Source organism: Acromyrmex echinatior, chromosome 2, assembly GCF_024713525.1.
Source record: "Acromyrmex echinatior isolate Ae372 chromosome 2, ASM2471352v2, whole genome shotgun sequence".
In the NCBI taxonomy this organism is placed as follows: domain Eukaryota; kingdom Metazoa; phylum Arthropoda; class Insecta; order Hymenoptera; family Formicidae; genus Acromyrmex; species Acromyrmex echinatior.
This window is the reverse complement of record NC_141853.1, coordinates 7,993,833-8,021,378: the sequence shown is the minus strand read 5'-3', so window position 1 is coordinate 8,021,378 and position 27,546 is coordinate 7,993,833. Positions and strand designations below refer to the sequence as shown.

At 36.5% G+C, this 27,546-nt stretch overlaps 3 protein-coding genes across 13 annotated transcripts in view; 2 read left to right on the top strand and 1 right to left on the bottom strand.

The window, feature by feature from the left end:
- Positions 1-106: 106 nt before the first annotated feature.
- Positions 107-4,527, top strand: LOC105154292 (mesoderm induction early response protein 1). Of its 7 annotated transcripts, none has more exons than XM_011069719.2 (5): positions 107-433; positions 879-1,014; positions 1,272-2,324; positions 2,671-2,798; positions 2,998-4,527. In XM_011069719.2, the coding sequence occupies exons 2-5, from the start codon at positions 898-900 to the stop codon at positions 3,638-3,640; spliced, it is 1,941 nt and encodes a 646-aa protein (XP_011068021.1). In that variant the 5' UTR covers positions 107-433; positions 879-897; the 3' UTR covers positions 3,641-4,527. The 7 variants fall into 7 exon arrangements, with proteins under 7 accessions (XP_011068021.1, XP_011068020.1, XP_011068017.1 ...); XM_011069718.2 differs by having other exon boundaries at positions 107-619; XM_011069715.2 differs by having other exon boundaries at positions 107-670.
- An 82-nt stretch (positions 4,528-4,609) lies between these two features.
- On the bottom strand, positions 4,610-11,618 carry Nup188 (nuclear pore complex protein Nup188). Its single transcript, XM_011069721.2, has 6 exons — positions 11,226-11,618; positions 10,808-11,024; positions 10,241-10,708; positions 10,032-10,156; positions 9,405-9,933; positions 4,610-9,328 (listed from the first exon to the last, which is right to left on the bottom strand). Exons 1-6 carry the CDS (start codon positions 11,252-11,254, stop codon positions 4,916-4,918), a joined length of 5,781 nt encoding a protein of 1,926 aa, XP_011068023.2. The 5' UTR covers positions 11,255-11,618; the 3' UTR covers positions 4,610-4,915.
- A 4,904-nt stretch (positions 11,619-16,522) lies between these two features.
- cmpy (crimpy) overlaps positions 16,523-27,546 on the top strand; it is a 278,714-nt gene continuing 267,690 nt past the window's right edge. For 2 of the 5 annotated variants that reach the window (XM_087402710.1, XM_011069722.2), the window contains exons 1-3: positions 16,525-17,008; positions 18,458-18,948; positions 25,746-25,888. In XM_087402710.1, the coding sequence (XP_087258836.1) occupies positions 18,803-18,948; positions 25,746-25,888 (289 nt within the window). In that variant the 5' untranslated portion in view covers positions 16,525-17,008; positions 18,458-18,802. Of the gene's footprint in view, positions 17,009-18,343; positions 18,949-25,745; positions 25,889-27,546 lie in introns of all 5 variants that reach the window. The other 3 variants (XM_087402707.1, XM_087402709.1, XM_087402708.1) reach the window with 3 other exon arrangements.

Here is a 27,546-nt window from a genome sequence, read left to right as displayed (position 1 = left end):
CTTTTGCGTGGGAGGGACTGAGAGAGAGCGAGAAGCAACGACGCTCTCGGCTACACTCGGTTGCGTCCATTTTCTGAACACAGCTCGGAGGGAGATGAATGCGACGAATACAAATAATGGAGAGTGTGCGTCTTTCGTTGATTCACCCGTAAATTTGTGATCTCCGTATGTGGCATACGTTGCGTGATGTTGCGAGTCGCCGAGTCGCGTGTTTTCCTGCTCGATGAAATGTTGTGCCTTACGTGTCTCTGACTTTTCGTATGTCCGGAGTCAAGACGGGGTTTGTTGTCGCCTGCGAACGAAGACTGCAGGGAAAGACTCGCGTAGCCTCACAGAGTGAACGAGAAGTATCCGACGAGACGGGCTGGCCGATATCCTGTGACGTTTCGTGAAATGTCAGTTGCCGCGGTGTCAAGACTGTGACACCTGTGTTGTGAGTACCACTGTGACTCGTCAGATTGAGGTTAGACACCCGCCGCGTTCCGAATGTAAACCTGTCTTTATCCCGCCTACGTTGAATGTCGAAGTCGAACTAAGCTAAGTCAAAAACCCACCACACCGACTCCTGTCTCCGTGTTTGGAAGGCTCGCACAACGCAGACTGTTTGGGGAACGTAGTTGTATGTACAATTGTGGTGATACATCTCCCGGTGCTACGTCTATGCATTGATGTGTGTATATACCGTTTGTGTGTTATGTTCCTATCTCGGTGAATAGGGATTGTAGAATCATGTAAGTGCGCATCCACTTACGTAGCGACTAACTGTAGAAGTTGTAACTTTGTTTTTTGTGTACCGAGAAAGATGTAGAAAAAGAATGAACGTAGCAAAGGAATGCGTTCGTAATGATATCGCTTCTAATGGTATGCGTTCCTTACAGGGCAGATCGAGATTATGATATGGGTTCTGCAACAGAAATGATGGTAAATGATTTTGATGACGAACGAACATTGGACGAGGAAGAAGCCTTAGAAGGTAGCGAGGATTCTCACAACGAGTTGTCCAACTTGCAAAAGGTATATCTCCACTGTATCTGATATTAACACTTTGCACATTATATATTATACATTTGTCACTTTGTAACAAAGTTCTGATCCCGACTATTCTAGGATCAAGCCTGAGAAATGAAAAAATCGAGCCCATAAATAATTACAATTATGATAAGTTTCCGCAACACTTTGGACTCAAAGTGCGTTCTCGTAGTGAGATTCCATGTTTAGTCCGTAAAGTACGCTCGATGTAATAATGATCTATTTTTGTCTCTTTGAGCAAGGAAGGTGATATGCCACTGAAAGATCTTCTTGCCATGTACGGATACGGTGATCCCTCGACGGAGAATTCCAACAGTTCCGATCACATGCTGCTACCATCTGGAAGTGGTAATCCCGAGACTCAGGAGCGTTACTCGGACAAAGGTGACAACGATGCAGACGACGACGATGATGATGACGAGGCTGATGCAACCAGTAATGAGCCAGACCTTAAACAATTCTACACAGAAATGTTGGTTAAGGGAAAGGATAAGACAGCGGCATTAGCGGGATCAACGACAAAAGGCAATAGCAACATTGCTGGCAGCAGGGATAACAGGAAACGTAGAATCGATGACGATGAGGACGATGATGAAGATGCCGAAGCCGAAGATTGCTCGGGTACTCGAACCGGAAGCAGGAAGAAAAATAGAATGTCACCTACAACGGGAAGTGCTAATGCTGTTGAGTGCAGTGTAATAGTTAATTTAGGGGGAGCTAGTGCTACTAATAGCACTATCGAAGAAGGTAATGCCAGTGGCCCAATCGATGGCTCAGAAGATAGGATAGTCAGTGCGGGAATAGGCAGTGGCAGTTCGAGATTATTACGGAGTGTTTCAAGGCCGCAGAGTGAAGAAGAAGAAGATGATTGTGACTACAGTCCAGACGAGGAGGAATGGAAGAAAACAATCATGGTTGGTACTGATTACCAAGCAGCGATACCAGAAGGTTTGTGTCGTTACGACGATGCGTTGCCATATGAGAATGAAGATAAAATGTTATGGGATCCCAGCCATATATCCGAGGAAGATACAGAAGAGTTCCTAGAACGCGCGCAACTTCCAGCGGTAAAGGGCGGCTCATTACCGGCTGGATCACATATTAGAGATGACGAGCAGGCTTTGTATCTCCTATTACAATGTGGCTACAACCTTGAAGAAGCATTACGAAGACGACGAATGAATGTACTTCCTCCTACGGATGCAGTGAGTCTTTGGTCAGAAGAGGAATGTCATAATTTTGAATCTGGATTGCGGACTTATGGAAAGGATTTTCATCTTATACAGAAAAATAAGGTATGCGGTATATATGTAGAATTAAACCTTAAGTCTTACATTATTAAAAATTGAAGTGAACGTTGAGAATAGAATGATTCCAATTTATTAAAAATACTGAGGTTTAATTTTGCATTGCTTATATTATTATCGCTTAATTTTTTCACAATCATATAAAAAATATTACCATTGTACGGTACAACAAAAGTACTATTGCAGAAATTTTTTTTCAATGAAATTAAAATGCATAATTTTCTATTACACAATAATTATATTATACAATTAATTTAATACGTACAAGTCATTGCTGTATTGTGATGACTCAAACTTGACAGTAAACTTTATAGTGAAACATTCCTTTCTTCAGGTGAGAACCAGATCGGTCGGAGAGTTAGTACAATTTTATTATTTGTGGAAGAAAACGGAGCGCCATGACATATTTACGTACAAAGCGCGATTAGAAAAGAAAAAATATGCTCTGCATCCCGGTATCACGTGAGTATTTTCTCTATCGCAATTTTAAATCTTTACATTAAAACACGAAAATTTTTGTAATAGATATATTACTTACAATCTATTAAAATATTAAATCTAACACTCTAGAATAACATTACCCAATTAATACTTTACAATATAATTGCTTTCGTTAATACAATTACTGCAAACGTGAATGACAGAACCATTAAATCGCAAGCAGGGACTATATGGACCGATTCCTTGAGGAGCAAGAAGGAGTGCGAGATCGCAGTAGCTCACCAAACGTTCATTGTTTGCTCTATGGTGATACCAAGCGGCAAAGATCGAGTACCAGCGTGACCAACAACGATGAATCCAAATCAACAGATGCTTGGGATGGAAACGTGATTGATCCATTGGCGGATGTTAATGGTCCAACACCAGCGCCACCACCACCGCCTCCGCCACCACCGCCCTTAATAACGTCAGCAGTGACTACCATATCCTCAATATGTAATTCCAGCGCTTTAACCACACCGACATATTGTTCACCATCGACTCGTCATTCAGACTGTCCTTCGTCTGACTCGGGTTGTGTAAATTCTCTAGCGTGGAGTGGTCTAGCGTCCCGAAGTCAACCTACCTCTTCAGTCATTACAACAATAACAATAAATACCACCACAGCCACTACGTCCACAGCAATGGTCACAAGTCTCGGCTCGACAAATACAGTTACCACTAGTTCTACCGTTCCTGCTGCTACTATTGCCGCCACTGTTGTCCCGAATAATTACTATCATCAACGAGTAACATCATCCAGAAGCAATGATTCTCATGACACACCCTCGCCCGAGAACATTTTACCTCATCTGCCCCCTTAGCGTCTAACCCGACCTTCAGGTGTTCATCCTGAAAGGCGACGAATGTCCTTGCGCGGAGTGCCTAATTCGGCACTTGCACCATCGCTATTGTCGTAACGCATAATATTCGTTAATATCAAGGATTATATTTTTATACTGTATCGCGCGTAATATAATTATTAATCTTGGCGCAAGTGCGCGCTGTTGTATAGTGGTATGAAAGATGAAAGAACGCGCTTTTGCGTGAAAGATTAGAGCATATATTGTATGTAAGGTTAAAGATACAAATTGAAAATAAACGCGGCAAAACGAGCGAGGGTAGCATTGTAGCTTTCTCTATTTTTCTTCTATCTGTTTATGAACTTAGAGATATTCCATACAAAAAGAAGGACGCATTTCAAAAGAGACTTTGTTGAGAGACTGGAGCGCCAGTATTCGACAGAGAAGTGAAATAGTATTATATACTGCGATTGTAAATTTTCATGGATAAATCATTGTATTGCATAGTTAATATGTAATTGATCATGATTCAATTTGTCGAAGACAAATTTGTCTTCGGATCGGCAATAAATTTGTAAAAAGTATCGTGCGGAACTTCACAGTGATTTATTAGTTCAATAAAAAACGAAATCTGGTAAATGTTGAATGATAAAGTTAAACTGAAAGTTAATAGAAACATGGTCATTATTATTTTAATGTAAAGAATATGCATTAATAGCAATCCTAATAATTCGTTTCCCTCGTTAAGTAGTTGGCTGTGTATAAAATTATATAGTTTGTATTTTCACGTTTTCCTAGCAATCTATTTAAGAAACACGAAATATTTCTAATTTACTGGATACGCATTATATTATGTTTCATCATTTATAAATAGTGTTGATATAAAAAAGTACAGGCTAAATTAGAAACTGTTGAATATTATATTCTTTAGATTCCTGTTGGCCTCTTTATTCCTCATCGAATGTTCCTATATATTTATAATACACGATATATGAAAAAAATTAATATGTTTATTACGACGTTATCAATTAACACATTTGCAAATATTTTTTTAATCTTTTACAAAATAACACACGTTAAGTGCTCTATTATATATTATACATACTTAATTATGTCTTTACTTACAGTCATGTAAAAAAATGATAGCTTTTAATATTTAAAAACGTAGCTCTTGATATTTATTTATAATATTCATTTATATTCATCATTCTAGTAGATTTAGTTTTCGAATTCTGAATTCACACATCATTTGAGAATGAGTTATATATATCAAGAACTATGTTTGAAAAATACTGTTTATCGAAATTGTGTCGAGTCCAACGACTCAACAACTGTCTTAAGTAATTTTCCCATTAATGGTAAGAATTGTACACTGCTGACATTCGTTTTGAAAACGCCAGTAGTGAGGACACTATCGTCAAGTCTTTTCTCTTGTGTTTCAGTTCGGTTCATCTCCATTGAAAAATTTTCGTGGTCGGGCGAGCACACCGGTGCTTTGTCAATAGTACTGTTCTTTTGAAGTCTCGCTGGTAAATTTATTTGTGTCGGATCACTCGTATCTTGAATTGTCCTGGAACTTCTTGTATCCGCATCTATGAGGGAACCCTTTACTTGCCAGATATCGGGAGTACCGCGGTGTTCGAGAAAATCGAAGAAAACTCCTAGTTCAGTAGCGGTCTCCCGTGCTATGAGCTGACGATCTCGCAAAGCGAGCCTGGGGCTTTTTACTCCTTCCAGAGCCTGTGACAATATCAGGATAAGATTGATTTCCAATGCTAATCGTGTATTGTTTTCATCCATGGATTCAAACCATGGATCACTAAATCTGTGATTTCTTGCTACGATTGGGCTACCGTTACCCGGAGCGCCAGCAGCTCCACTGCTACTACTCTTCGTTACGTGTCTACCAGTTGCCAAAGCAGTTGCTCTTGAAAGAATAGTGTTTTCACATATCAGTGGGTCGTATGGTCGACGCACGAGTCTAGGACTGCTAAGTAATGGCACCGTGACATCTAGACCACTGACGTATCCTAGAAACTCTCTGCCAATGTTAGACGTTCTGGAAGTTGAACCAGAGGCCGCGTGAATTATTCGTCGTAAATCCTTACTCGTATGCATGCGACGAAGATTTTCTGGTGCGGCACGTTCCCATTCTTTCTTCGCAGAATCTGTTTTGTCTTCGCGTCCAGGCTGCGATGTTGAAGACGCGGGTAATGAAGCAGCAACGGGCTGTGAACGAGAGTGAAGAGCTTGGGTGAATAGCTGTGTCGAGCTGATTATTGTACCATAAGTAAGCCGTGGACCGGAGCTCATGCTCATTTGCGGAGGTCCAAAGTTCATCTCGGCCATTGGCGTGTACCAGTAATCCTGAGTATATATCGTATCCACTAGAGTGTTCAACTTGGGCGAGAAGTGAACGAAGCTTAACGCGCAGGTTGTATTTATGACAATCAGTTTGTTCACCAGCAGTTTCAGTTCACCACTGGGTAACCGACTATCGCAAGACTCGAGCTCTTCGGCACTCTCCACGCTGATACCGTCAATGATAAATTTAAGTATCCGCGGTCTCAGCAGCAGGTTCACCGTACTATCGTACGCCAAATACATACATTTAATAAGAGTTTCGCGAACACTTTGTTGAATTGCATTCCAAATGTATATTTGCGTGGCTGTAGCATGTATAAGAGCGACCAGTGATTGAATTAGATCGGCGGCTAGCAGATCGGCAGTGTGTCTCAATAAAGTGGATACCACCATTAATTGATGTTCGTGAGAATTTAAGAAAACAACTATATGATTGACAAACATCATGTGTGTCTCGCTGCTGACCAGGCCTATCAGAAATTCCAAGCCCAGTGTGTATAATGGCCACCAATCTTGGCAACGCCACTGACCATTTACCGAATCATCATATAATGAATCGAGCATACTATTGGAGATATCTGCTGGTGGAATCAAGCTCAGCCAGAGTTTCGCGATGTCATTATCGTTAATAGGATATGAACAATACGGTGAACGCGATATAACGCCTAACAAACTCAGAGCTGCTGTACTAAACTTCAGATATGGATATTTCTGAAGAGTATAACCGACGCATACCATCAATTCAGGTATCATCTGACGAAGTTGCACACAACTAGCTCTTAGACGATGCTTGAAATTTGCATTCCGTTCAACATATGATCGTAACAATTGCGTCACCATGCTGATAGCTAACGTCGCCGGTAGACTCTCTCGTATTCCACGGAGTGTCTCTGCGCTGTGACAATCAGCCTTCTTCTGTGTATCTTTCTCATCAGTCGTAAGAGTGACAGAAAATTGTTGTTTTCGATGTTCTAATTGAAGGGCAGCTTTCTTCAATTCCTCTAGTTCATAAATAGCGATCGTGCAAGAGTGCGCTAAAAGATATTCCAGGCTTGCCGAATCTTCGGCTAAAGTACTTTTGACCAGTTGCACGCATCCAAGAAGTAATGATATCATTGTTTGTCGTAGGGCCTTTCCAAAACCGCGATAAGTTTGTGCTATCTCTTGTGTCAGTTGCGATAGTCTGGTTTTAAAAATCCTCGAATCACCGACGCACATCTGTTTCCAAGAGGTGATACATCTCAGAGATAAAGAAGCCAATAACATCGGAATCTTGCCACTACTGGAATCATTAGGTTCCTTCACTCGCTCCAATAGAGAATCCAAGGCCAACTGAGTTAACAGATGTGCCTGTGTTACATTAATCGGATAATTTTTCGCCGTTCGATCATCGGTGAGCATAACGATAAAGTGATACCAAGACTCTAAATTAATTTCATACAATGGTTCTATGAGTCTATCTTGCTTTGTATGCTGTTCCTTCTCGTTTTCGTTGTTTGCAGGAACATCGAGAACATACATAGCTAATTTTTTCCAATGATCCTTAGATTTGTCCAACAGTTCCTTTAAACTTTTTGAAAAATTATTCTCTAATAATGGACTTTTGTACAATTCCAATGTAATTACATCTAACAATTGAGAATAGCCCTTCGCACCCGTCACTAAAGTTTTAAAAAGCGGCGCGAATAGATGGCTCCAAAATTTTTCTCGCTTCCGAAAGAAATTGACAAGGATTTCATTTCTATGATACCACATGGCGCGCAATACTGTCATTGTGCTATCATACAATTTATCACACACGATATCGTCTTCCTTATACATTCGTTCTAAATATGAATCCAAAAATTGACTACAACCTTCAGTAAGAAATTCGTCGGCTGGACGTGGGAAGATTCTCTTGCGTTCTGCTTGATGCATGATGTTGAAGAGAGCTTCCGTCAAGCCAGGTTGTTTCTCCAGACATACGGCAACCAATTCTAAAATAGCGACTTTGACTTCAATCGCGCATGTTGGTAGAGTTAATCGAAACGCAAAGGTTTCTCGTATAGATGTTCCGTCCATTCCCATGCAAACGAGCAAAGACATGGAAAATTCCTCCGCAAATTTCTTCAGTAATCTTACAGCCATTTTCTGCAACGAAGGGCTAAACCAAACATACAGATAATTAACAATTGTTGGTACTATAAGAAGTCCGTTAGGTACTCTCGGAGAGGAGTACAAAGCAATTTCGAGAGGCGATCTGTCACCAAGTTCTAGACCCAGAGATTTTCTGAACATTAATAATCGATTGACTATCGACAGAGCTAGTTCTACACTTTTGATAGTCTTGAATCCTTTTCCATTGATCCAATTTGTCTCCGAAATCATTTTATTGTGTAACGTGCGCTCGCCTGTTCGAAGTAATTTCAGCAGTGCGTGACGCGGTTCTAAATAAAGCAGACTGTATACTACAACAAGCTGTAATTCGTTGCGAATATCATCTTTAGGTAAAGTTGAATCCAGAGCTCGATGAATACAAAACATACTCTTTAGCCATAAATCAATTCGTTCTGCGTTTGATTCAAAATACCACGAGTCCAGCTTGGGTAATACAGCTTGTAGCAGAAATACCATGCCCGGTATTTCAATAGTGTACATAGCCTCTTTACTGTGCTTCGCGATTAGATAATTGTACAATGTGTCTAGAAACGCGCACAGAATGGGATACGTATGTTCGATGGTTTCTATTCCTGATAGCCACGACGCGATGAGACCACCATCGAAGGAAATCGCTTCCGCAAAGTATAACGGTTTTTGATTCCAATTATTAAATTTTGGATAAACACCGGATCGCGTTCGCGAGAGAATATCTTCGGGATACCTCAAAACCAATTTTGATGAAATGCTGATGCATACAGCAACGATTTTATACAGATTCGTTGGTAGTGCTGGATATGAGAATCGATTAATAATTTCAAAACTTAGTTCTGTAGGAGTAACCATGCTCGATGGTATCTCAATATCTTTAGCCAATAATGCTTCTAACAATTTTAGGCCTAGACGAACATTTTCCGATAAATTATCACCATTCACCGTGATATGTGTAATTCCACGACTTGCTTGAGAAAATAACTGTTCCATTTTATGATGCAAAGCGTTCCAATAATTCGCCTTTGTATGAAATAATACTACTTCTTTCTCATCAGATAACACGGTAATTTTCTCGCACATGCAGTTGCTAGCTATAGTAAATGAGTTCTCTTGAATTATACAATCCGCTTTGTATGGCTGCAATGGTTTACTATAATCTCTTTGGCGAGAAACCTCTATTTTCAGAGATTGTAGATTATTCAACTCTGACGCAATCTAAATAAATAATTGATTTCATGTAAGACATTAAATATTTGATGAAACAAATTCAAAATGTAGAATTATATGTTACCTTTTTGGCACTCGTAATTATTGTGGATGCCAGACCAATAGCTATCTTGGTTAAAGGTTCGAATTTGTAAGGATATAGTTCTTTGGCAACTTTATAAATCGACCATAAACCATCACCTTGTTCAGCCCAGAATCTAGTTGCGCATTCTGGAAACTTTACTACGGCAGCCAGGGCATCGAAAATACCATTTAAAGCACTTAATCGATCTTCGTCCATAAAGACGCACATCAAGGATAAAAGATTGTAAACGCTGCTTCGCACGACTTCAGCATAATGGGTCTCTTCTTGAAACATTTCACAGTTTATCAAATCTCGCAGATACTCAAATACGTCAAGTTGTATAGCTTTGATGCCAAACGGTCTGAAACGAATTAATGTGTCTATATTGTCCGGATCAATCGCATAATTTGCTAGCATCCACGATAAGAGTAACGGTCCATCTTGTGGTGAACTTTCACGAACACATTTATGTTCAAAAATGTCTTGCATATTACTTCTGACATCATTTATCCAGTCATCCATACTAGTACTAAAAAAAAGACACAAAAATAAGATAAAACGCATATACAAATAAAATTATCACAATAAAAATTTTAATTACACAAAGTAACTATGACAATAACTTACTGTTTGTCTACATCCAATGTTACAAGTAATAGTGCTATTTGACTGTACTGTAGCTCTTCAATCTTTTTAGTGATAGCTTCTTTATCTTCATGACTTTTTGTACTGACTAATCGTCTAGGTTCTCCCTAAAAAATGTTTATTATTTAAGCAAAAGTTCTAATGTTCTAAAAATACGAAAAATATGAAAAATTTAAATACAAGTCTCTTACACCTATGCTACCATAAAACTTGGCAAATTCGTAACTAGGAATATGTACATCATGTACAATCACAGTCAATATATGAAGTAGCTCGCGCATTTCAATTAAAGTACTATTATATAATTGATGTAAATGATCTTCTGTACAGAATTGCGACCGTGTAGGAGCATTCACAAACTTCAATGCTTCTATTTGTTTTCGTATAGATTCAAGCAGATTTCCCATCAGAATCTCATTAAGAAACTTTCCAAATTCTTTGTGATGAGGATGTCTTTTGTTATCTTTATATTCAATCATAAGTTTAAGGCATTTTATCAAAGTCACTCTTTCCGAGTAATAAAAATTCCAAATATCATCGATTAGTGCTCTTATAGAAGTAAGATCCGAGAGTTGTGATGCAAAGGTCTCTGCGCAATTTCTATATTCGTACGACACGAAATTGCATACCAGATCCCAGGTAATTGTGGCATCCAAGTTCTTGAATAAATTAAAAATATAGATATTAAAATTAAGTTGTGATAAATGTATAATCTATAAAACAGTTTATATTATGCAAATATAAAACAATACACTTACAAGGAGTGGAGCAAGTTTATTAATCAAATCAAACATTTGCTGTAGAGGGGGTGGATCTCTTTTAGAAATGCTTTGCAATGATGCATCTGTATATGGCTTAAAAAATTGAAGCCCTTCTTTGAGTAAAACAGTGGCATTCTTTATTTCTTCTTCGACAGTTTCTTTAGCACAACAGCATGTTGTACCGGATATGATAGACCATAAATCTTTGCTGCAACTTTCCATAAATAATTATTACTTAATTATTTCTTTTATATTGTGTTATGATATAAACAGATCGATAAGACCATTTATGAATCATTGTAAAAGAAAAATAATATTAGCAAAATAATATTGATAAAATTAATATTTTTGTTTCTTTCAAAATATTCAAGATATTTTCCAAAATCATATAAGACAAAAATATATTTATACTTACGGCAAGTTGCCCATTGGAGCTACTTCCATGTTGAAAATATTATATCACTGTATTTTTTCAAAATTCTATCAAAATTTGCAGTTTTTGTACAAGTAAATAATTAAACCACGCGTGGTCGTAAAAAAATATTTTCTATTTTACAATCCTAATGGCTTTTAACTTATATATAAATTAATAGCAATACTATACTAGGTACTACATAACCTTAAATCTGATATTGGCGCCTTGGCGGATAATGAATAAAGAAAGTAGAGATCAGCAAGTGTTGTTAACGGTGTCTCTTTATTTCGCACATGCGCGTTAGAAAGTGAAGTAAACCGCAATTGAAGAATTGATATTATCAACATAAGATGTTTTAAAAAAATATTTTATGTCTGGAGATCATATTTATTCTTTAATAATAGGTACTTCATCGGTATTATTAAAGAACGCAGCCTCACAAATAAGTTTTACAATCGACCATTAAAAATCGATCTTCAGAGCATTTTGAACCAGAATAAAATGATGCTACACTTTGATCAGAGATGTCGCTACCGAACTAGTTCCGAATTCGCGCGTTACAAGTTCTTCTGAAATTTGAATTCAGTCCTTTCGCGTCGCGTAACAACAAGGTTGTGAAAATCGTGATCGTGATCGATAACCGATAAATTGCGGTCGTTTAACGATGCAAATCTAGTCATAACAGCAATTATACTCGCAATCATTTACTCTTTCAATGAATTCCGGTACTCACGACGAGCAAGATATAATCGATGTGAATATTTTTCGTTCGAGAGCGTTTCGCATTTTAATCTTGATTCTCGCCATGTTGTTTCGAAGTGACGAAACGAAAAGACCGTCTACGAATCCTGCCGACGAAGTGGTTAAAATTACGATCCTAAAAAGTATGAATTATCCTATAGAATAATGAGCAATATGGAAATTATGATTGATTAATTATGCATGACGAATAAAAATCGAAGCATAAGTCGGAAGGAGTGACAGAAGCGTAAACGAAGCTTTTAGGAGGCGAAAATTGGGACAACGAAATGTAAAGGAGGCGTTTACATTTTTTTTTTACATTTTCTTGTCCCAATTTTCATTTCCTAGAAGCTTCGTTTACGCTTTTGTCATTTTTTTCTTTTCATTCCACTTACACTCCGACTTTTATTTTTAGGGTATTATTTAAGTAACGAATTGTATACATTCAATATACAGGGTGTTCCAGGCTTCGCGTTAGTAATAGATTTCTGAATAATTTCAAGATGAAAATTCTAATGCTAAAATGTTGAAGCTATAGTACACGCTCATAACTACCCAAGCAGAACAAGTTACAATAACGTCAAACTAACATTAAAATGAATCGGAAATGATTGAAAAATGACTTTTAGGCCCAGTTGCAATGTCACTTTGACTTTAAGCAAGACTTAAAACTGTATCTGTCTCGTTTTAAAGCCAAATAGAGATAGAGACAGAAAGAGTTTTAAGCCTCGATTAAAATCGAAATAACGTTGGTGCAATCAGGCCTTAGTGATTATTTTGGAGTCATTTTGACATCATTTTAATATCATAATGACTTGTTCTGCTTGAGTACTTTTGAGCGTGGCATAGCGCATGCTGTAAGTGCGTTTTGATATTCACTGCAAAACGCACCCTATATAGATCCTTGATAGTAAACTACGTCATTTTATTGTTATTTTGATGTCAAAATGACATCTTTTGACATCAGCTTGTTATCAGAGAACCCGGATTTGATTCTCGGCAGAATCGAAAATCTTTATACATTCGTAGCTTCTCTCGGAAGGCAATGGCAAACCACTGAGTAGTAGTATACTTGTTTTGGAAACCTTTCTACCAATTCATCGTTCGGAATCGACGTATTAAATTGTATAGGTTCCATATGTCTGTGTACAATCAGCGTGTGTACAGGCATATGAGAATCACTACGTCACGAGCAATGAGAAAGATTAAAGTTAACCAATTGAACTGTATCGGAAACTCGTATTCAGGTATGGCACTTATTATGAAATAATAATTATATTTCCTGTTCTTTTTACCTAAACTTCTTGCACGGTTTATCTTTTCTCCTTTTCTTTCCAACATGGAGAGAGAAGGAAGAAAGATGAACCATGCAAGAAGTTCAGCTAAAAAGAACAGGCCTCTATTCTCTTCTATTTTTCTAGGTCCAAAGCACGACGTTCACGACGAGAAATCGGTCTGAGATCTCGGACAGAGAAAAAAATTAACAAATCACATTTGAACAATTTGATTATATGATCATTGCGATTGGTCAATTTTTTCTTCATCTCAGACCGATTTTTGGCATCGTGGATACAAAAGGCTTAATAATTGATGCTTGAAAACATTTTCACTGTTGTGTAATGACGTGCCATGTCTGAGCGTACGAATTTCGGACAGTTTAATTGTCTAATTTTAGATTCTTTTCATTTAAAAAACTATTAGTCTCGACATTTTGATAATAGGATTTTGAAATGATTTCAGGAATTTGTTATTAACGGGTGTCAAGCAAAGCCTAGGACCATAGTATAAAAATATAAGGTATTCCATTACGCATAACGGCGGCAGATTAAATCAGAATCATTAATCAAATGTTTACCTCAAAGTTAGTGGCATGCATATGATAACAATCAAGTTCCTTTTTACAATTTGGGGCAATGTTTTGATTGGTCAAAAAGTAGCCGCCATGTTCAAGAATTATGTTCAGATGACTGTGCATTCTTGGGAATGGAATACTTTATATTCTTATATCATGTCTACATATAGGATATCTTTTTGCGCGTGTGTTATATATCGCTTTCGAGCGAAGCGTTTTGGCGAAGAATATATTATATCATAGAAGGAAGTTGTTTTTCAGAGATAAGAACAGAGATTTTTTTGACGGATATTACAGGCGAATTAGCCTTTATCTTGATAGAACGCTTTTTCTCTCGCGGCGTACTCCTTCCGTCATTAATAATCCTTCAAGATACGCGGGAATGAAATCCGGTGAGGAAGAAACACGCTGTATATATCATTTCAGGCAACACGATACTTCATGAGAACGATTATTCTTACCTGCTTGAGAATTCCGTTTTGCATTACTTCGTGGAATAATACATTCGAATGACTGAACATATTTTTTTTTACAAATATATTGCATTCTTTATTACTTAAAGAATAGAGACAAATCTATAGTACAACCAGACGGGGTGATTCCTTATACAAAAATAAGTCGAAAGTACAGAATAAAATTTTTCCGTTCGAGGCTTTGTTTACAAGAAAGTCAAGTTTGAAAATCGCGTGCACTCTCTTAATAAAGATACGATTCGTGAAAAGGCTGTGGGTGCTTTCCAGCAAGAAACACAGATGACACGATATAACATAGTGAATCATTATATTCTTGTTGTTTGCCAATGTTAAACAAAGATGAAATATTCACTGTGTTACAGTGTGTCTTTTGCTGGAAAGCACCAACTGTAAATTTTATCATGTTACATAACGTCTATACAAGTGGCAGAATTAAAAACAATGTGACAAAGTAGTTAAAATTTATTTGTAGTTTTAAGATTCTCAGATTAACATCAGATTATTAATACTATTATAAAAATGTTTATTAGCATCAAAAATTATTAAATTATTGATCAATTAAATACGTGATATTACTACTCTGTTTCATGATTGTGTTCCGAGACCGAAAAAAATTTCGCGCAGTTTGTTGAACCAAATGTTGTATATAAATTCACACAAAAATATTTAATGAGATCTGAGATTAAATTCGACAGAAAAATAGGAGTTCTTTTAATTAAAATTCATTTCTTTTATTAAGAGATATCACTTGACAAAATTTTAGACGAAAAAAAATTTTGTCTGCACTTTCGACTAATTTTTGTACAAACATCCCCTCGTCTGGTTGTATTACATTAAATTTTCCCACCCTGTGTAATATTAAATATTATGTGGATACGCATATAAAAAAAAACTTTTTTTAAAATATCAGCTTAAAATACATTATCAAAGCGACAAAATTATTGATATATATATTTTACGTTTTCGAAATGAGGTCAAATTACAAGAAAATTGCTTCTTTTTCGTAATTTGCTGGCAAGATTAATAGTCGTAGAACCGTCCCACTTCTTGGCATTATATTTTAACGATAAACACTCCGGCCATCTTGAAATTAGTTTTCCCTCAGCTGGAGATTTAACGATCCCGGATATTAGATTCAGGAAGGTAATGAAACTCGCACGGCAACGTCAATTAAATAGCGATTGATCATACCACTTGATATTACTAATTAACGGTCGCAATTTCGTTTTGTTTTGCGTACTCGGTACGTTATTTATCTCCGCACAGTTATTTTGAAGAAGAAATGTTTCGATGATCAATAGCTGCTTCATCCAGCGGGCATTAAGGAGCGAATTACGGTGCATAACACATGCCAAAGAAAAATCGCTCGCGAGAGCGCCAGGTGAAGAGGGCGACCGTTACTGCCACCGAGCTGGGTCGTCGACATTTATCACACTTAGGATCCACGACTCGGTTAGAAGAACGTTGACGGTCTCGTCCGCGAAATGTCGCGGGATATACTAGACGACACGTAAGCTGCGAAAACGCTGCAAGCGAGAATGAAATTTTACGTCATATTTTGCTTCTTCCTAGGAACAATCGCTGATTTATAATGCTCACGTAATAGCTGCTAACAATATATGATATCAGTTTTATTGTTACATATTATTCTTATTATTATTATTTTATTACGCTGTTCTCGACTTCGCTGCAATAATATAAATATATGTTTTAATGCATATTGTTTTAAATATTTTAATTTTTAGTTTTATGTTTGATATCATATGTACAGATTTCAGTTTGTAATCCGTGCACGTTGAGCAAATTATTATAACGGATTGGAATAAAAAAACATAGTAACAATTTGCAGTTACAACTTTGATGTTGTGTTATTTGAATTGTTATCGCATGTGATTCTTGACAATGGAAGTACAAGCTACACGCAGCGTTAAAAAAAAAAAAGATTAATATTTATATAAAACAGTTGTGTTGATTTCGCGATTGTTATTAGTTGGCGCTATTGTTGCGCTGTTCCGAATTAATATAGAGACGATATCGGTGCAGGGTGTAACGGTGGATAAATCCCCACGCAGCGTTGCGTTAATTAACTCTTTACAACGCCGCCAATTAAAAATCATAAACTGGATACACGCGAATTGGCGAACGGGGAGAGTTCACCTGCGGGTAAGAGGCGGCAGTGGTCGCGTGTCAGAGCGCCGACGCGGATCGTGCGTCGCGGCGCCGGGCGCCACTTCGGAGACGCTGTTCGTCGCTGCGACCAGTGCACGTTCGTCTTGAATGCGGAGCGCTTCGTATTCCCATTCGCAGCTTTCCCTGCCGAGTGAAAGCTCTCTTCTCTTTTATCGGGCGACACTACCGTATGCACGATGTCGGCACGACGTGCGTGACGAGGGGAGAAGCGAGGCAGAAAACCGCGTCGCGATTATTATTATTGTTATTATTATGCGAACCGTCGAAGCAAAAGTTTTCGCAGATCGATCGAATAACCCTTTTGCTCCTCGATGCCGGCGATAATTTTTATCCTTTTTCCCTTCCCTTGACATCACTCACGTAAATTTCACGTCGACGCGCCCCGATTGTCCCGATCGTGTGCTATCTTTAATCACTTTTAGCGACTGTCTTATTGAACGCAAATTCGTTTCAACGAACGATTCGTCGGGCAAACGACAGTATGCTGATTATACAAGCGTTCGATCTGTAGCGCAGTTCTGTAACAGGTGATACACTGTTTCTTTATAAGTGCAGTAATTTGTTCGTAGCTCGTGTTTATTGTGCCAGCAAACGAGCTTGCTTCATTCGTGACGAATGAAAGGATATCACTCTTATGATTCAGTTCTCGAAAGTGTTCGAAGAAATGTCTAACGGGACGACAAATTTCTTTGGAGCATTGTGAATTCTCCATTGTATCCCTCGCACACTTGTTGCTAATCCACTTTCTTGAATCATTAATTGAAAAATTTCCTAGTGCCTTTGCGAGACACATTACACTCATTTGGCAAATAATTCCGAACTTTAATCGTACTGGTACTTAATTTTACGTCGCGATTCTTTCCTCTTACGTCTCGACGTAAGCGAGAAGCTTACGTTTCCTTTTCGCCCTTATAATTTAGTCCTTAGGCCAAGTGTGTCAATATTTTCACGCTTTTGTCATGGCGATGCCCACATTGCGGTTGTACATGGCAATGCGGATGTCCGGTGCACCTCCGAACTAGGATGCATGTGCCCGTGTAATTTGGTACGCCGCAAGTTTGGTTGTCGGTGCTCAACAACCTTTTGATGGGTCTCACTTCATAGTGCGCTTCCACGGTGTGCAATCCGGATAAACTATTCTCTGTTCAGGATTGGTACACACAGTTCTACTACTACAGTATGCAGTCCTTGAGCGAACTATTCTCTATTCAGCAATTGGTATAGATCGAGTAGTTACCGCGATTTTCATCGTCAAAAGTAATCTGGTGCAGTTGTTTCTTCTGAAATAATAAGAGTGATCTTATCACTTGTATTAAAGTTGCGCATAGTGAAAAATATGTGTTAAATTTTGCCCGAATGTGTGATGTATTTTCTATTAAATATTAAATGCTATTCATATATCTAATTGAAAGTGATTCTTTATTATTACATATGTATTTGTTTCCAATAAATTGCATATTCATTATAAGATTTGACAAAGTTCTTGTTAAACTGTAAGAAGAGAAAGATATCTGGGAAATAGAAATCCCAGAATTTTAGCGTTTAGAAATCTTATTCAGATTTTAATAATCTATGGCTTCAGTTATTTCATCAGAACGCGCGCGCGCGCGCGCGTGTGTGTGTGTGTGTTCGAATATTTCATTTTCCCTCCGAATCGATTTTCAAATAACGTAAAATATATGCTTATTTTCGAGAAATAATATGTAATTCCAAATAAATTTTCTTCATCTAACGACACTATTCTGTTCCTTCGTTTAACGACATTATTAAGCAATTTATTACAAAATTCTCGTGCGTTTTTTTTGTTTAATTATTTTTTATTTTATTATTTCTCTTTCGTAATTTATAATTAATCTTCCTAGAATCCTGAATCTTTATCATTAACGGATATTTTCGATATTATCGCAATATCATATTATCCTTTATCTGTGTGGACGTCATTTTGTTCGATAAAATTAGTGAACACGATATTTCAGCAAACTGTGAGCAGTAAAATGTAGAGGCACATTTTTCTTTGCGTTCTCTGGACATTATTCAGTAACACAGGCACATCTTGTGACTACCCTTCTCTCTTAATGAACAATTTTATCATATATATATATATATATAGAGAGAGAGAGAAATAAAAAGAAAGAAGGCTCGTGCGTGTGTGACAAATCAAAGATCGAACGCGTTGTGGCGTGAAACGTGGGATGAACTGAGCACAATGGACATCCTCGTGTTCGTTTCGTAATTGGTGTCGAAGGGATACAAAATAGGAGAATAGAGAGAACACCAGGATAATCGTCGACGGGGAGGCCGTCGAGAGGGACGAGAGCAAAATGAGGGCCCCGTTGCTCCTCTTAGGCGGCATTGTTGTACTGTCGCTCGCGGTGGCGAGAGCTCTTTCGTGTGTGTGCTCACCGCTGGAGTGCGACGTTCTTACCGACGAGGACTGTCCCGGAGGCCTCACCTGGGATCCCTGCAGGTAGGCGACGTTTACCCTCACCGCCCGGAGAGATCACCAAAGAGAAGCTTCGGCTCGATACTGAAATACCAACGAGTTCCTTTGGAATGTGACTTCCGCGCTTTCTATCCCCTTAGTTAGGAAGATTTTTCTTCCAGGATGTTAGCGGGTTTATTATTTTTAATCGATTTTTTTCTATCGCGATCGTATTATATAGAACACTGGAACAGTTCAATTATTCGCGATATGCGGCAAAGCAATAAGTATAAATTTGTGCCATACCATATAAAAGGTATTTTAATAAACTTCGATAATCGAAAAGGAGAAGGAAAATATGTTGAATTTTATTGTATAAATGCATCGCACTTTTGGCACATCACGGTATTTACATACTAATTGCCATTACGTCTTCTCTACTGCAAAGATGCCATACTGTGCAAAAACATAATTTTCAATTTGAAACTCTATACAGTCGGACTCTTTGCGTTCCGTTGTAACAATTGTGTTCTACTACGCGTTGTAATTAGTTCCGAGTACAGCGAGCAATTAAAACGCGTGCTACAATAAGGCCCCACTACCTGCGTTTTTTTTCTCCGGGCAACGAGAAAATACCCTTCTTTGTTGTTCATCCACCTTTATCTCCCTTCGTGCGCGAATTGCATTTTCGCGTTAGCGACTCATTTGTGGAGAACAGCGAGGGTAGTGTTACCTATATAAAGATAAATCGCGCACGTTGAGGAAGGCATGCATGCACTAAGGATGGCGAAGCCTCGAAATGCTATACGATAGCGTTTATCATCGATGTGTTTGATATCCATGCGGCCGACACGCGAGAACCATGCCCTTGGGTCTATTTTCACCCACCCACGCACACAGACGTGCGGGCATTATTATACATATTCACACTATATATTATACATCATATACAGAGTGTTTGATAATTATTGACACAACGCTTGTGGGCAGGTAGAGCGAACTAACTTGAATCGAGAAATCCTGTATCATTCTGCAATTTTCGCAATGATTAACGAGATGATTACGTTAAAAATCGAATAAGGACGTATCCGCCAAATGCAAATGAAAATTGCAAAATAGTATAAGACTTTTCGATTCAGTTTAGTCCCCTCTATCCACACGAATGTTGTGTCAATATTTATTAGACACCTTGTATATTCCAATGAAGGTAGGGTATGCACCTAAGTTTAGGTATGCACTTGTGCTTTATGGCCCGTACAAACAACCTGATGCAGAACAGGTTCGCGCTAGTAAATGGAGAACATTAAGAATAATATATAATAAAGTTAATAAGTATACCTACTACGAGAGAGAGAGAGAGAGAGAGAGAGAGAGAGAGATTCGAAAAATTTTGCAATTTGAAGAAATAACATTATACTGTTATATAATTATTACACGTTAAAGCTTTACTTTACCGTAATTCACATTTATCCCATGAATTATGTTTGTATTTGCGACGAAATAATGCTATCATTAATTATTAGTAAAATAAAAGCTGCATTATTTAATGCAGATATACATAAAATGCAACATATAACAATATACAATCATATCGCGTGATAAAGCAATGTTGTAAACCAGAATCTCGCGAGTATTACCGCCTTTTTAGTGTAAGAGCGAATGTACAGGTTACATCCCCTTTAACAAATATTTGCGAGGAAAGTGCCAAGATAAATTCTACTTCGCGAGCGCGATCGATGGCAGCTTCATGTAAATGCGATAATGATGCATTGCAAAAGATTAATTACGCGTGTCAATACGTGAATGGCTAACAAATATTTGTGCATATAAGATAAAAGAAAAAAAAAAGTAGTATTGTTTCTGCGATTAACGCGATAGTTCGCAAGATTAACTCCTTCGCTGCGCAAAATAATAGAAAATGTTAGAAAATGTTATGTAAGAGCAGCGTATGTATGAACTAGATTTTTCTTCTCGTAATAAATATAGGAGAATGGATATCGTACATGCGCTATATATACACACTCGGCGAGATTAAATTCTTTTGAACATTTAACTTACGTGTACCGAAAGCTTTAACATTGCAAAGGATTCGTAAAAGCGATAATATCTCTATACAAAGATATCCATGTAAGTCAATCTTGATTAAATATCTCTATTAGATATGTGCTTGCAAGATAACTTGGACAATTCAGAGCCATTTCAGGCACTTTGGCTAGGTACATTACACAATACGCAATTAGAAAGCCTTTCATCTCTTCTATATTCACGAGTAGAGGGCGGATAAGACGGCTCTTCAAACCGCGACTCTCCTCACAGCTACTCGAAGCGTTAGAAATGTGCGGTTGAGATTGAGATTTCTCCTCTTCCTTTTTTCTTCTTTTACGATCGAGAAAGTTACTCGTAAGATGAACAATTTCAGCGTAATTGCTTTTCAAGTGCGAGACAAAGATTGATGCTTGTGCGAGAATCGAATAAGAATCGCGCCGAATCGAGAACTGTGGATTGAGATCGAGCTGTGATTTATGCGTTAGATTAAATTTTTGAATAAGAGATGTGAATGTGAATTTCGTTGAGGAGGAATATAGATGGATATTCATATCATTGGTAAATCCTTATGATTTTTACTCGACTTTTTACTCGTATTTTGTGATACTTTACGATACTTGGATTGCAAAAGTGGATTCTTCACGAAATTCATATAAGATCTACGTAAATCTTCTTTACGCAATTCAATAGTTTAGCCACCAAGCGTTCTGTCATTCTTCTCAACCATCTTCTGTACCTGGCCTTATTCGCCCTGCGTATTTTCTCGATATTTCAGCATATGCACTATAATACAGTCGCGCGCGTCGATACGTACAATATGCTGATTCGAGAACGTCGGAATTGAATTTCAAAGGAAGCGACACGCGTGCGCGGAAGTAGAGAAAGATTTTTCCAGAGTGGTCTCGAACAGTTATAGCATCTTTCCTGAGAAGGACCTTTGCGAATTCAATAGGTGTATCTAACGTTTATTGCTCTGTGGAATTTCCAGAAGTTCTTACGAGAGTTTTAGCGATTTAGAAGGATAGGCGGAAGACCGTTACGACGACAGCGACGACAGCCATTGAAACGTTCAATACGATACTGAAAGATATTCGAGCGATCTCGATGACGACGAGGTAGCTTGAAGAGAGAAAAGTTTTATTTCAGTCAAATTCTTACGTTGGTGAGCGTGTCATTTTATGCAAATTTTCCGAGCGTCGAAATGAGGCTTGTCGATGTGGACAAGTAATATCACGGTGTTGATATTTGTGTCGCCATTAAAAACGTCGATATCATACATGTTATCTTTTTGCACTTCAATATTGCTTCATTTGTATGCAATGTCTCGATATCGCGATAAGAGGGATGAGACACATATAATTTCGCGAATGCAACTGCCATACTCGCTATAGAGCTGTTCACGCGTAACATATTTCGATGAAATTTCTCTTCTCCTCGTAAACATTCAAACGGTATAACGTTAAACATCGGTTTCAGATCGTTTGGAATCTGAATCTCGTATCGTTGTCTCGATTGCGGCTTTGGCCGGTGCAATGCATGATCGAATATCGCGAATCGGGTATATTCGCAAATCTCATCGAACGCAATCTCATCGTATTGAAAAGGGTCACATCGTTACAGATTATATTGCTGTAGAAATTTTCACTCTCCCATCATACAGGAAAACCCGATCGTATTCTACCCTAAGTAAATCAAATAATGCAACATTTTTCAAATATAACGATATTTCTTTTCGATGTATTTTATAAAATGTATTTTGAAGAGTTATAGCGCTGTAGTATCTATTCGCGAGTATTTTTTTTTTTCAATTATTTTTCGTTGCATTCGAACAATTTTTGTTAAACGTTGTCTTTCTTTTATCAGATATCGCGATTTTATTTCAAATTTATGACAAAGAGAAGTAATCACTTTTTATCTCTTTGGTTCGAAAGGAATGAAACTTTCAAGTTGCTAAAAAAAGCTGACATACACTTTGTGATATTTCTCAGACCCGCATTGTTTCCGCGACTATTGGTAAGAGAAACTGTATTTTCTTATCAGTCCATGCGATTTGAAACTCACGCTTGGTGGAAATCGGCAAATACGGCTACATGTTTTTCCATGAAATAATGACTGTATACGAAAGGGTATGTGAAACTCCGCGTTCAGCAGTGTATCGGAAATTTATCGGAAAATATTTAGCATGTAATGCCATTGTTGGTCATGGCAGCTGATATGCGAATTAGCAATTGCCAAACAGAACAAATTACCCTTTTTTTGTTGTCATACAAACACAAGTGCATAACTAAAAGCATACAATTCATTAATCTTTTTCCAGGTTTATTCCGATCTATCAACCTAAAAGCGATTACACATTAATTACGGCAAATAATATGAAACGCATTTGTGGTACGCTTTTAAACACAACAAAGCCATATTTTCTGATATTTAAAATATTTTTAATATGGAAATAAAAATATATAGATTCAATATATAGAAATGCCAATATATAGAAATGCCTTAAAAATTTAAAACATAATAATATTAATAATCGTATGTATATATTTATAATGGAATTAATATAATTATAACATCACTGATTAGTTAAAGTTTACAATGATAATTGTATATTTTCATATTAACTTTTAGCCTTCTGATTACTTTTTTCCCCATAAGTTACGTTCTTGTAAGAATGTGCTGGACTAAAAGCTATATGGAAGTAAATTGTTTCACGGAAAGCAGCAAGGAACACATAGAAGGAAGACACCCTTCGTCCTCACTGCTGCTGCTGGGACGGCGTAATAAAATTCCTGGTTGCAGTTGACAATTTTCCGCGAGATTATTTTCCGTGCGGTACGCCGCGGGCTGCACCTTGAAATTCTTTCCCATTCTTTTTTCTCTCAGAACTTCGTAAGACTATCCTCCGTGCTGCTGAGCGTGCCGCTCGCAAAAGTGATATGCACTTGCATAATATGTAGAAGCTTCTCAATTTCTTACATCTCGGTTCAAGTCAAGTTTCTTCAAAATAAAAATGCAAATGTCACTGCACAAGGATTTACACGTCGGATTGTAAATCTCATGATGTCTTATGAAAGATTATAAATATTGTAACAATTGTTGATAGTTATGATAAATTCGATAGTAATAAATATGTATTTTTATACGTGTTTACATAGAAAGAATGATCTGAAGTGTTTAAAAATTCAGCTAAATTTGAAAATAATTTTATTGAATCATTAAAATAATTATGTAGGACGTTCAAACTTAATAGCTAGAATGTTATAATTTTGTGTAGTATTGCTCACCATGATGAGTTTTTTACATAATTATTTTGATGGCCTAGCAAAATTATGTTCAGACTTGTATTTAGTTAAGTTTTTCAAAATCTTTTTTTTCGCCTATTCTTATAAAAATTTGAAATGAATTTGAAATATTAAATGCTAAATAATATAATAAATCTGGCAATAGACGCCAAAGTCGATATTTAAAATCCTATTCTATTTTATTTATAGAGAAAGAACGATTTTACTGAAATATTAAATATTTTTTGACCAGGTTCGAACTTGATTTGCGATAGTACTTCGATCCAGGTTAATAAGGATAAACAATTAACAATATATAGACAGCTTAAATAATTTAAAATTGAAATAAATAAACAAAAAAGATTACGGGTCAAGCTAAATATTTGTTGCTAATGTTAATAGGAATAATATTTAAAAATGTAGATAGATACAGATTTGTAAATAATTTTATTGGATGAAAATAATTCAAAAACTCATATATGATGAGCAATGCTATAAAAAGTTTTAACATTGTAGCAAACAGCTTGAGTGTCCTACATAATTATTTTAATAGTCGAATAAAATTTATTTTCAGATGAGTACCTAGTTAAATTTATAAAGACACTTCAATAAAATTGTTCTTTCCGTTCAATGTTTTAAAATGTGAAAATTTTTATGATAAATTTATTCAAAATGTATGTCATTTTTATATATTTACACATAATTGGCTAAAGAAATTTTTCGCTAAACTGATACTCGAAACTTTTATTTCCTGGCAAATATAATAATAGATTTGTATCAATGTAAACTCACATCATTGTTCTAATTGATTTTGAAAAGAAACACACATGAAATCTTTTCGTTTCGTGAGTTCGAGAAAGATATATAAGGAGTGCTTTATATTTTAAAACATTTGTATCCCCTTGTCGCCCGCAGGATTTCTTACAAGAAAACAAATAGCCGTACATTCGAATCAAAGTAAATTAATTAGCTACGATGCGTATGTAGTCACTTTTTATTTGTTTCGTCTTATCGTTTTGTATATTACACGTTTTGTAAATACAATTTTTTATTATTCGTTTTTCGTCGATAAAAAAAAAAGGAAGATTGAATCTTAGTGATTCTGAAGCTGAAAGCTGAATATATTTCCGTTACACGGCGAGCAACAATAGCAACTAATAATATAAACATTCGTTTATATCGCATAAAAACTAACTTTTCTCATTTTCGTTCACATGTGCAAAATTTATATAACGGCAAGAATTAAGTAAAAATCTTCTTTTTATACATTATTTTCTCATTCTAATATTTTGCATACTAAAGGTGAACGTATGAAACATCGGATTTATGTATAATCTTATTGCCACGCAAAAATGCATATAACACGCAGTGGTCCAATTATAACTTTTCGCTTGAGTTATTTTATGAGCTTGAAGTTGCCTGTCGCGCGTAAACTGACTTGATTTGTGTATTGAGTGTGTACAGCTTCCCTATATATGTATATAAAACGATTGACCGAGTTTTATGTGTCTGCAGGTGTTGCAAAGTATGCGCGCGTGTGGAAGGCGAGCCTTGCGGCGGCCTCTTTGGTTTTTCGGGAACCTGTGCTGTCGGTCTACAATGCGTAATCATGAATTTGCTAACTCGCAGTCGAGAAGTGGACGAGGGCGTCTGCACGAGTGAGTATATTTTTATTTAAATAGAAACAAAAATTAACATTTTTATTTAATTAGAGAATAGAGAACGATAGAGAGAGTTCTACCGTGAAAATCAAATGCAATCATTTATGTGGGTGTGCATGGGAATTCCCGGCGATATTGCAATTACAATACCGATAGAAACGCTAATAAAAACATCCTCGATGACCGTTTCTTTGTCGCAATTGGACAAACTGATAGCAAAATATACTACCAATTGCCAGTAATGAACTTTGTTCTTATACAGAGACTTTTCAATTCTTTTAAAATTAAGTTGTACTAAAATAAAAAGATGCCGCATTTGCAATTTTTAATTCTATAAAGTTTTTGTTAAGTTTCAAGCATGTTTTAAATATCAGTGCTTTTATCAAGATTTAAAACGTTAATTCTTTTAGCGGTAATATGTTAATTCTATTATAATCCTCGAAAGGATTTCTTATACGTATATATTTCTCAACGTGTGTTCATAATGAATATACAGAAATAATATATAATAGTGATTGTCTTAGCGTGTGAGTAATAATGTAACGTCATTCGCATTTAATAAGCTCAAAATCGACAATAAATCTTTGTGGATAATGTTTCTACGTGTGTGTTGATACGATTGTATCATGAATGTAGTTTCATTATCCCTTTTGGTTTATACTCTAACGTAAAGCTATGCGGTATTCATGGAGATAATTGGATAGCTCGATACGAGAGAAACTAATCATGGATGACAAATGATGATTATGTAGTTATTATTTCACGATTTTTATCCGTACAATAATAGCACAATGAAGTATAACATTGATTATATAATTATAGTAGATATTTTATATTTAGTAGATAATAAACTTGAGAAGTAATAACAAATATTTGAAATTTTTTATATATTATTAGGTGTTGGAATTAATTCGTAGCGTTTTTTAATGAAAGAATGTTATTTATTTCACATGAGCATTAAAAAATACATTAATGAAAGTACTTCCCATCACTTGTAAAACGCTACGAATTAATTCCAACACCTAATATAAATCATTCTGTAATATTTTTATTTAATTAAGTATGTCTGCGATATGTACTTATATATCGGAGAATAATATCGTAATATATTATTATGGAGTTTTTCTCTCCCCCTGTGTAATAGTTATTGTTTTTTCTTGTAGCACGCATACCATATCCACTTTATCTTTTTCCAATACGTGGCAAGGTCAGGTAAAACAATCGAGGTCATTGACTATATGGAGCGACATAATGATAAAATCAATAGTTATTATAAATTTTCTAAATTAGAAAATGTAATACTCGTTTAATATAATAGTTACAGTTTCCTAGGTTGGTGCTAGTAATATCAATCCAAAGCGAGTTCTAAACTTTGAAATTTCCTGCTGTTAATATTCCGCGGTGTGTAAACCACGCTTATAATTTATATGAAATGAGTACAGTACTCGTAGTTGCAGGTGAATAATATTCTGTATGGAGTATTAGACAATGTGGTAGATGTCCGTATTTCTGAATCTGAATATATGTACCAAAGCATTTTAAAACGACGATGTTGTTTGTTTTTATTCGTGCAATTTCCATAATTTTTTTGTTTGCTCGAATTAAAAAATCTTACAGTCGAGGTCATGGAAAAAAAGATTATGTTGTCACAGCTT